Source organism: Brachyhypopomus gauderio, chromosome 2 (assembly GCF_052324685.1).
Source record: "Brachyhypopomus gauderio isolate BG-103 chromosome 2, BGAUD_0.2, whole genome shotgun sequence".
NCBI lineage: Eukaryota > Metazoa > Chordata > Actinopteri > Gymnotiformes > Hypopomidae > Brachyhypopomus > Brachyhypopomus gauderio.
The window spans coordinates 35,895,101-35,906,657 of NC_135212.1; the positions used below are offsets into that span (position 1 = coordinate 35,895,101).

An 11,557-nucleotide genomic window follows, 5' to 3' on the forward strand; every position below is an offset into this window, starting at 1 on the left:
GCATAGGTACACACACACACACACACACACATAAACATAGGTACACACACACACACACACACATAAACATAGGTACACACACAAACATAGGTACACACACACACACACACACACACACACACACATAAACATAGGTACACACACACACACACACACACACACACACAAACATAGGTACACACACACACATAAACATAGGTACACACACACACACACACAAACACACAAACATAGGTACACACACAAACACACACACACAAACACAGGTACACACACACACACACACACACATAAACATAGGTACACACACACACACACACTCATGTACACGCACGCACACACACACAAACACACACATGTACACACACACACACACACACAGGTACACACACACACACAGGTACACACACACACACACACAGGTACACACACACACACAGAGTGGCCAAATGGCTGTAGGTGCTCTGTGTGATTCAATTATTCAGCACTGTTCTGTCACTTCAGTCACTGTGTATTGTTCTGTTGTTCAGAACTGACATTTGACTCCTTCTGGTTCATTTGTGCTCAGATTTTCATTTTAAGGATCGCAGACATGCGAAACTCCCAGGGAGCCCGGCGGAGAAGGCAGCATTGGAGGAAACCACTCTGACGCTGTAAACAAGACACCTGACGTGGAGACCGCGTGAGGCTGGTGAGGATGTGAGGTCACGGCCCTAGTGCAGGACCAGCGTAATGCACGCCCGGCCTCTCGCACGCCCCTGCCTCTCGCACGCCCCTGCCTCTCGCACGCCCCGGCCTCTCGCACGCCCCGGCCTCTCGCACGCCCCGGCCTCTCGCACGCCCCGGCCTCTCGCACGCCCCGGCCTCTCGCACGCCCGGCCTCTCGCACGCCCGGCCTCTCTGACGCCCGGCCTCTCTGACGCCCAGCCTCTCTCACGCCCAGCCTCTCTCAGCAAGTCTGCCCCAACAGAGGCCCCTTTCACACAGCCGATCTGGGCATGCTCAGTTAAACCTCCAGTGGGCCACTCAAATCCCGGAGCCCGTGTGGTTTATGTCTTTTTCCAGAATCAACCCGATTGGCTTTGGTGCTAGCCTCCTTGGAGATTACGATTTGCTGTTACAAGATGTTCAGATGGAGCATGTGTATAGCATGTGTGTGTGTGTGTGCACAAGTGCCAGTATTTGAACAGTGTAAGTGTGGGACGATACTCAAATAAACAGCGGCGACTGTGTGTGTGCGTGTGTTTGTAAGTGTGTGTGTTTGTGTGATCAGGTTTCATCAGTAGAAGGTATGGGCACCTGAGCCGCATCCTGTTAATCCATAACCTGGGCAGAAACAACCACACTAAAACACATAGGCAGAGGGGGGGGGGGGGGCAGCCAAGAGAAAGCCAACACCAACTCTACACACAACAAGAATACATTTGAATACACCAAAGCACCATGGGGATCAGACCGGGGGTTCACAGCCCGCCCAGAGGGCACGCCACAGGTCTGGAATGATAGGCCATTCCTGGGAATTAAACCTTCAAGCTCCTCTTCATGGGCAAAACCCGAATTCCACCTGCCCCTCCCACCGAGCATGAGACCGCATGACCTGTATCACCAAAGTCATCTTTCATAGTGTGAGTGAATGCAAAATCAGTCACGGAATGAGAGAGAGAGAGAGAGAGAGAGAGAGAGAGATGAGAGAGAGAGAGAGAGAGAGAGAGAGAGAGAGAGAGAGAGAGAGAGAGAGAGAGGCAGAGAGAAATGGGAGCGGCAGTTCAGCGCATAAACGTTTCCTAGCAACACCTTCACAGCCAGTGAACTTCAACCTGCTTTGGCACTAAAATGTTCCTGCGGCTGAACCTCTGCTCCACATCACAGGAAACCAGAGACCTCTGGGTAAACACAAACCAAACCGAAACTAGAGACCTCTGGGTAAACACGAACCAAACCGAAACCAAGAATCAGGAGCAGGGTTGAGATCATCCCCCCATTCAGGAAAAGGCGAAGTGCAGGAGGCAGTAAAGAAATCCCTTCACTGAGATATCAATCAGGTAAGACCAAAACCTGCTGTGTGTGTGTGGGCGTGTGTGTGTGTGTGGGGCGTGTGTGTGTGTGTGAGAGAGAGAGAGAGAGAGAGAGAGAGAGAGAGAGAGAGAGAGAGAGAGAGAGAGAGAGAGAGAGAGCGTGAGAGGGCAGGTAACCACACCTGCACTGCATTCAGAGAACTCTTTCCTGAACTGACAAAACCCAGATCAAGTCTCCTGCCAAAACACACAGTGGGCATTCACACACACGCACAAACACACACACACACACACACACACACACACACACACACACACACACACACACACACACATGTATGCACACACACACACACACGTGTGCATGCAAAAGAAACACGTTCTCTTTACTCCTGGGCGACTCTAGTTCAAGCCTCTGTTCCTTCACATCGGTCCTTTCATTCCACCTTTAATGAAGTTCCCTCCCTCACTCTCTCGTTGTGTGCGTGTGTGTGTGTGTGTGTGTACATTCCAGCATAAGTTGGCTTGGAGCAGGACACCAAAGTGGAAAAAAGTGTTCAAGTTTCCCTCCTCTCCTGACCCAAACGAGATTACATAATCCCATAACCAGCAGTGGGCCCACAACACAGCCTCTCTGCGGCAGGTTCGTCCCCCATGGGAGGAATCTTCCAGCCAAGCTGATGGCACAACGCCCCAACATCTCCCACAGGACATGCTTATCAGCCTGCATCTCCAGCTATTTCTCTCTCTCTCTCTCTCTCTCTCTCTCTCTCTCTCTCTCTCTCTCTCTCTCTCTCTCTCTCTCTCTCTCTCTCTCTCTCTCTCTCTCTCTCTCTCTCTCTCTCTCTCTCCTCTCTCTCTCTCTCTCTCTCTCTCTCCTCTCTCTCTCATACTCCATACTCCATACTCCATACTCCATACTCCATACTCCATACTCCATACTCCATACTCCATACTCCATACTCCATACTGTCTTTGCTGAAGATAGAGCACCAATTTTAAGCATATTATATCTTGTTCTTTCGGATGCCAGTAATAGCTGTGACAGCTGTGCGACTGGCCAGAACAACATTCCTCAAAGTCTTGGCATTCCTCCCCCTGGCACGCAGCATACGGGTGGGTTCAGCTCCTCTCACAATAGGTGTGTGTCAAAAACAAACACCTTTGTGTTCAGAGTTGCACAGACACAAACATAATTACCCATTATTGGAAGTCATTCAGCTTACATGGCGTGTGCATGTGCCGAAGGGTGTGCGTGTGTGTGTGCGTGTGTGTGTGTGCGTGTGTGTGTGCGCGTGTGTGCTGAAGGGTGTGTACAGCAGGCGAGTTTGACATCGAGAGTGGATGCTTGTTGTTTAGGCTGATTATGGCATGGTTAGGTCTGGGTGCCGTGATGGTGTGCGAGAGAGAGAGAGAGAGTGTGTGTGTGTGTGTGTGTCTCACCACACTCAGCTGACTCCAGGAGGTGCGGAGGGGTTTGTACTGAACCACAATGTGCTCGTCGGCCCTGACCTCTCCAGACTCCGCATCCTCGTCAGAATCACCATGCAGAGCCTTCTCCTGGTAGTTCTGGTACAGAACCTCATCCTCTATTGGACACACACATGCACACAGATCCACATTCAGATCAACACTCACCGGGTGGCACGTACATGAGGGCTCCTGATACACTGCCTTCCTTCTGAGGTACATTCATCACAGGCTCTTAAACACTTGGGTCCAATTGATCAAGTTCGTACGATGATAAGGGGAAGTTACATTTAGATCTGACGATGTAATAAGAAGCTCCTCTGAGGAGCCTAATTAAACTGGCCATCGCCGGCACGTCTTGAACCAAACGCTCGTGTGGCTCCAGCGTTATGATCTATTAGTGAAAGTGCTGCCGGGATAAAGTGACTTACTGACCACTGAGGAGGATCTGAATGGGGCGTCTGGCCACGTGTGCGGACATTCAGCTGTTCACGGGGCAGAAAGAAGGTAAAAGCACCTTCTATCAAAAATCACCTCCCTGTGTCTTCGAGACACCACAGCTGAACGTGCTGAGAACGAGACCCTATCCTGAGCCCGGTTACCCACATGTGTCATGCTTATCAGTTTTCAAAAATCTAAGCATGTGAAACGTTATCATTTTCAGTTCTGAGTGGCATTCAGGTGCACTGGAGGATGATCAACCCCAGCCCTCCAGGCTGAGTGAACAGATAAAGAACTGCAACCAGAGAAACCAGTGCAAACCCAGTTCCCTCAGAGAACCCCAGTATTAGAAGGCTCTGAACAATTAGTCAGCCAATTCATAAGCCTACTGGGAACACTCCCTGTCTGGCAGCGACCTGTGTGCTGCGAGGCAGACTGCCGTGGACGTGGAGCACGAGAGGCCAGCGCTTCCTACCCTCGCTATCGAATGTCCTCTGGGTGGGCAGCCCCTTCTTCTTCTGCTCTCCACTCTGTGGAAAACATGGGTGAGTGATTAGTTTGGTCTGATTATACTACTGATGAATGGTGCTGTCTAAGGAACCCTTAAGAGTTGTGTCCATCATCAGAAACATTACGATGCACTGCGCATGACATGGTCAAATGTAAATAACGTAGACAAACAGGTTAGACGTAACAAGGGCTGTGTTTCAGTTCATGATATAAAATCACACACATGAACTTAACAGCAGTTCTTCAGATGATTTTCATCAGAAACATCTATCTGCCATTGCATATCTATATACTATATCAATAACTTAAGAGAAGCTGTGATAAGCCACAACCGTCCAGTCATAACGCTTCCCGTCCTGTCTGAGGACCGAAGACAGTCCCCTACTGCTTCTAGACCAGCTGACTTGTTCACACTACCTTACCAAACTCTGAACGCTAGACATTTAATGAGTGAGGCCATTTACACCTGCCCGCAAACTTTGACCTCACTGACCCCTATGACATCAGTGACCTCCAAGACAACTTCAGCTCCAGTCAGTAGGATCATGGGCTAATCCACGGCAGCACCTGTAAAAACAATGTCCCCGAGTACCCTTTTGCCAGGGACAACCTCTGAATCGTCCTCCAGCAGACGGACGTCCAAGGCCCTTCCCAGAGCTCACACTGCCATAAATGTAACACGTTGTCTTCACAGTTGTTATTAGGTTTTACCTTTGTGCATCATAACCATACACCTGACTTCAATGATGCGTCACAGCAAATAATGCTGATGATACCTATGAAATATCACTAAATGCAATCATTATTAACCCCCCCCTCCTAGCATAATTACAAAGACCACTGCAGTAGGCTGACATTTCCCATAAACTGTGACTGCCTCTCCCGCTGCTGTTTACAAGCTTGGAGACAACAGCTGCCCACAGGACGGCTCTAATGGCAGGAAGGACCATGAAGCTCGTTCAGCTGTAAACTCCGCCTTCCTGATTGTGTCTACCGCGTGATGTCCTGGGACACAACATCCTGAAGCCATCAGAAGACGCGCTGCAGTCTGTCAGCTCAGGGCTCGTGTTACTGTACTTACAACTGTATCTGCCATTCTTAGGATTTGATTGAGCTTTAGCATCTGAGGAATGAGCTAACTGTTTTCTCTGGGTCGGCTGCGTGTCTCAGATCAGCCTCAGAGAACAGGATGGTGTGGCATGATTAACAGTGTTCACGTGTCGCCATTTGGACCTACAAAAATAATAAAGTTGACCTTTCACCTATAGATGTAGGATATTTGTGTGCCTGCTGTTGCCTTGTTGCTGTGATCAGTGTAGATAACTGGATAACTTCCTGAACCCACGGAACCCCCAAACCCGTACACGTACTTTGCTCTTGCTGGGCTGTGGGCTGGCGGGTCCCTCCTTGGCTGCCGTTACACCCCTCAGAGTGGGGATGGGCAGGTGGAGGCTCCTCAGGTCACTGTCGGGGACGTCCACGTCAACACCGCTGACCACAGCACGTCTGTAGGACGTGGAGCGCAGACCCCTGTGCAGTGCAGAGCCGGCATCGCCGTCTTCGTCGAAGGAGGGAACGTTCACCATACTGCGGGCGCGGAGGGTGCGTGTGGAAGGGTCCAGGAGCCCCACCAGACCCCGGCGATCGGGTCCTTTGCAGGGGCGGGTCTCCGAGGCCAGGCCGTAGGGGATGATCTGGCGAGCGCCCATCCTCCGTGCCGTGGGACTGTGGGTGCTGAGGACCACAGTGGGCGTGGCCAGCCTGCCGTCTGAGCCCTGGGAAGAGGAAGAGGACAGGCCCTGGGGCGTCTCGGCCTCGGACGGGGAGGGGCTGCACGGGGTGGCCGGCTGGGACAGGGTGCTGGGGGCGGAGGAGGTTGTGCTGCTGGAGGAGTGGCTGGAGGCGGAGCTTGGAGAGGACGGTGGGCGAGGAAAGGTGGGAAAACTACGCTCATCCCATGGCGAACGCTGGATGGAATAGCCTTGGGACGAAGATACAGAATCAGTTGGGGATGCGTTTCCAAAGACAATCTGGTCTCTCTGGGAGGTGAGGGTGACCTGATTGCGTTTTAGGGAATCACTAATTTTCATGTCCTGCCTGACACTCCAGCCATTTCCAGTCTGTGGGGACGAGGGTGGAGTTTTAGGTGGCCGATTGTCCAAGGTGTTCTTGCCTTCCACTGAACTGAACTTCGCCAGAGACAAACGCCCATTAGACGAATGCCCAATGCTGATACTCCGAACCACTCGGGTCTTGCCAGGGGGTTTGTTCAAAACATGCTTCAACACGGTAGTGGTCGGCGTTGAGATGTTCTCAGTCGGCTGACCGAGAGTAAAGGCGCACTTGTCTTCAATTGGAAAATCTGTCATTAGAAGCCCGTCGATCTGGTAACTCAGAGGTCGGGGTTTGGGCTTCATGTTTCCGCTCGGCAGTGCTCGGTCCGGGGAGCGTTTTCGCCACACCGGAGCAATGTTGTTGTTAGTCAGATCCACGTCGTTGCCGAAATCCATAGTGGGGTCCCGCCACTGGTCAAGAACTGCGTCCTGATCACTGCTCAAATATTACCTTCCCGTGATGGACTGACCTTCGTATCAACAGAAATCAGGACAAAATCAGCTGACATCAGCGCGAGCTTCTGAAAACTTAATCATCACACAAATGCTCTACACTGCACACGGACACAATTTTTGCAGCTCGTGTGTTCGTTGATATTAAGACGTGTGGAAAAAAAGTAAGAAGTTTGTACTGACAAGTTTTAGCTGCACAATATATAAAAAATAGTTAAACGAAAGTGCGTTTTGTGTATCAATTAAAAAATGTAAAACAAAGAGCTATTGGTTATTAATGAAAATTGCTCTTGTGAAAAGATGTGAAAAATCTCACCTTTAACTAAGTCCCTTTTCTCCAATCCTGTTTTAGCGTCCAGCCACAGTATACAACACCGTCATCTGTAAACTTGAACGCAGCAAAATCCGAATTTCAAAACTATCCGCCTTGTTTACTCCGCATCGCCGCAAATACTCGCCGCGTTCCGCGGGACAGCAGCCGCGGCGCGAGGGAGCGGAGGCGCCTGCGTCAGAGCCAGAGAGCGCAGCCACAGCCCTCCCGGCGCTCAGGTGAACACCTCATTACAACACACGGCGCTTTTCAAAATGAAATGAAAACTAACTGCGCCAGGTCCACGCAGGAATTCGGTTAGTTTCGTGGCGCCCTGAGCACAAACAGGTTAGATGTTGAAAACTTTGTTGTCCTAGGAAATTAAATAGTTTGAAATTCGATCTCGGCAAGAAATTAATGGTTTGGCGCCATCTTGTGGTAAAGCGAGTGCAGCTGCACAGTAGTGAGGAGCGGATCCGCTCCTAAAATGATCTCACCATCACGTGCTCAAAGTGCTCTCGAGGGACAGAAGCAGAGTCAGGGCCGCAGGGTGGAATAACAGGACATATTGTTCTCATGTATTTATCGATTTATTATGTATTGATTTATAAGCATTTTGGTTTTATGAACTTGTTTTTGAAAAACAACGACACCCTGAGATTTAGGAATAATCAAGTCAGAAATTAGTAAAACTACAGAAAATAAAGAATACCTTGGAATTATATGATTGACTACAGTATTCTAAAGCAGTTGCAAAAAGGCCATGTACACCCACAAACGTACCACTGAGCGGCGCTAAAACCTTGTTTACAGAGGATCCGGATGAACAGCTGCAGACATCCAACATTGCTGAGTTGTAGTTACTGAAGCTGCGGTGCAGTTTTTTACAAGTCTCTCACTCTCCACTCTCCTCACCTCTCACTTCTCTCCTCCCCTTCTCCTCTTCTCACATCTCACTCACCTCTCTCTCTCCTCTCCTCTCTCTCCTCCCATCACCTCACCTCTCTCACTCTCCCCTCTCCTCACCTCTCCTCTCCTCCATTCACCTCTCTCACTCTCCTCCCTCTCTCCTCTCACTCTCCTCCCCTCTCAGTCTCTTCTCCCCTCTCTCTCCTCCACTCTTCTCATCTCTCACTCTCCTCTCTTCTCTTAATCTCCTCTCTCACTCTTCTCCAGTCTTCTCATCTCTCTCACTCTCCCCTCTCCTCTCTCTTCTCCCTTCACCTCCCTCTCTCCTCTCACTCTCCTTCCCTCTCACTCTCTTCTGTCCTCTCTCTCCTCCATTCTTCTCATCTCTCACTTTCCTCCATTCATCTCCCTCTCTCCTCTCACTCTCCTTCCCTCTCACTCTCTTCTCTCCTTTCTCTCTCCTCCATTCTTCTCATCTCTCACTTTCCTCCATTCATCTCCCTCTCTCCTCTCACTCTCCTTCCCTCTCACTCTCTTCTCTCCTTTCTCTCTCCTCCATTCTTCTCATCTCTCACTTTCCTCCATTCATCGCCCTCTCTCCTCTCACTCTCCTTCCCTCTCACTCTCATCTCTCCTTTCTCTCTCCTCCATTCTTCTCATCTCTCACTTTCCTCCATTCATCTCCCTCTCTCCTCTCACTCTCCTTCCCTCTCAGTCTCATCTCTCCTTTCTCTCTCCTCCATTCTTCTCATCTCTCACTTTCCTCCATTCATCTCCCTCTCTCCTCTCACTCTCCTCCCCTCTCAGTCTCTTCTCTCCTCTCTCTCCTCCACTCTTCTTATCTCTCACTCTCCTCTCCTCTTTTCTCCCTGCAGGAGCCTGGCAGTGGGCCCTGGAGCACACAGACTCTTAGTGCCATCAGTTCACTGGCCAAAGTGGAAATGCTTTGAACACAGTGCACCTTTTCATGTGTATGTGTGCATGTGTGTGTTTCTGAGCCCATGCGCCTGAGGAAAAACACAAGTTCTGGACCCACACTTCCTCCAGCAGGCTCCTTCATGTCGCCCGCCACTGTGGATCTGTTCTGGGGCGCTGGCTGCACAGTCTACTGTCTCCCCTCCACCAGAGACTCCACCCGGAGGCCCTCTGAACACAGCGGCAGCCATGCCGGGTGTGAGGGGCGGCTGTGAGCCATGAGTCATGCAGCATATGGGAGAGCCAGGGATATGTTTCAGGCAGCGAGACATTGAGACAATGAGACATTGAAACAGTGAGACATTGAAACAGTGAGACGTTTAGAGAGCAAGAAGTTAAGACAGTGAGACGTTGAGACAGTGAGATGTTCAGACAGTGAGACATTCAGAGAATGAAATATTCAGACAGTGAGATGTTGAAAGAGTGCGACCTTCAGAGAGCGAGATGTTTAGACAGCAAGATGTTCAGATAGTGAGATGTTCAGAGAGCGAGACATTCAGAGAGTCAGACATTCAGACAGTGAGATGTTCAGACAGTGAGATGTTCAGACAGTGAGACGATCTCTGCCACCATACGCCGCTGTTAAACGCGTGGGTGGCCTGTCTGCAGAGCGGATGCAAATAAGCTGGCGAAGTTCGGCTTGCACGATGTTCTTTTGTGTCTGCCACAAAGGCCCACTGCGATTCAGAGAGTGATCCCAGAGCAACCGTGTGCTTGCACACTGATTGTTTTGGCTTTTAGAATATTAAAGGAAGTGACACAGACTTTATTCTAGTTACGTAAAATTTCATGACAAAGGTTATTATAGCATGTACTCTGGCTCAGACACACATACACGCACACACACGCCTCTGCCTCTATGACTTCAACCTCACTTATAGTTATGGCCTTTACAGCTGTTATAAAAATGAATATTAAAATGAAAACTTGAAAAGTGGACATATTATTTTTAGACACTCTTACCATGCGAAAGAATGGAAGATGTGAAAGGATAGACAGACTGAGAAGCACAGAGAAACATGGGTAGAGACAGACATGTGGTGTGAGAGACAGGCAGAGAAAGACAGGTGGTTAGAGACATTTACATTTACCTTTTTGGTATTTAGCAGACGGTCTTATCCAGAACAATGTACAAAAGTGCTTTGTCATCTACTCATAGAATGTGTCCGAGCCAGGACATTAGGTCAAAGACATTGTTGAACTAGGATACTGCTAAATACAGGAATACCAAAGAGAGACAGGCAGAGAGACAGGCAGAGAGACAGGTGGTGACTAAGGCAGATGCTGGAGGGTTGTAAGTCTGTTTTAGGGAGTGTGTGTTTGGGAAATTGTGTAAAGGAGTGTGTGGTAAGGGAGTGTGTGTAAGGGAGAGTGTATGGGAGTGTGGTAAGGGAGAGTGTGTAAGCAAAAGTGTGCAAGAGAGAGTGTGTAAGGGTGTGTAAGGGAATGTGTGTAATGGAGAGTGTGTAATGGAGAGTGTGTAAGTGAGTGTGTGTAAGGGAACAGCCCCGTCGACAGGGGGGGACAACCGGGTCTGTTGTCCCGGGCCCCAGGGCCAGGGGGGCCCATCAAAGAGCCCAGCAATTTATTTTTTATTTAAAGTCTATCATTTTAAATAATCTTGAAATCTTTCATTAATATAAATTTTTGTACTCAAAATAAGCTCAATGGCTAAAATATATGTTTTTTACCTATCTGCATATTTTCCATTAAGTGCATACACCCCCGCCTCCCACTGAAAAATGGTTTGATCCAGCATCGACCGTAGCCGGCTGGTACCCGTCCAACAGCTGGAAATACAGTGGTGGATAGTTAAAGTAAATACAGAAATCTGGAGCGCAGAAAAGAAAGTCGAATTTTAATGTATTTTAATGCATTGTGTTCCAGGTTTGAAAAGTGCTGGAATTTAGGTTAAAGTACTACTTCGTTTCACAACAAATGTAATTCCAGGACGAAAAATGAGAGAACGTGAAGACGTTAAGATTGTTTATTTTCAAAACGCCCAAACATTAAATAATGTAAATAAAAAGCAAATTATTTCGAGTATATGTATAAATATTTAACTTAATTATGTTTAGCGTTCAGGTAAATATTGAAATGGACCTTTAAAGTGACGTACAAGTGCTTTAATTCCACCTTATAAAGGTGTATGAACCCTGCAAACGTGACTTTGTTCATTGCGCAGAAGCGCGGCGCGCGCGAAGTTACAAAATTCGAGAGGTGCACGACCTCGCGAAGAATCGAGACCCTCGCGCACGTTCGGTGCCACTGCGATTACTTCATTTTCGCCGCGCGGACCCTCGCGCCGCTCGTCACGTCAAGTATAAACCAGTCAGCTGTCAGAAACAGCTGATGTGTGG

The 11,557-nt window shown here is 49.1% G+C and overlaps 1 protein-coding gene across 1 annotated transcript in view; it reads right to left on the reverse strand.

Annotated features, from left to right (window-relative positions):
* The window catches only part of LOC143501456 (rho guanine nucleotide exchange factor 26-like), a 41,778-nt gene extending 34,056 nt beyond the window's left edge, over positions 1-7,722 (reverse strand). The window contains exons 1-4 of the mRNA XM_076995007.1: positions 7,320-7,722; positions 5,807-7,020; positions 4,402-4,456; positions 3,459-3,604 (exon numbers count right to left, since the gene is read on the reverse strand). Coding sequence (XP_076851122.1) covers positions 3,459-3,604; positions 4,402-4,456; positions 5,807-6,946 — 1,341 coding nt within the window. The 5' untranslated portion in view covers positions 6,947-7,020; positions 7,320-7,722. The remainder of the gene's footprint in view (positions 1-3,458; positions 3,605-4,401; positions 4,457-5,806; positions 7,021-7,319) is intronic.
* Between the last annotated feature and the right edge of the window lie 3,835 nt (positions 7,723-11,557).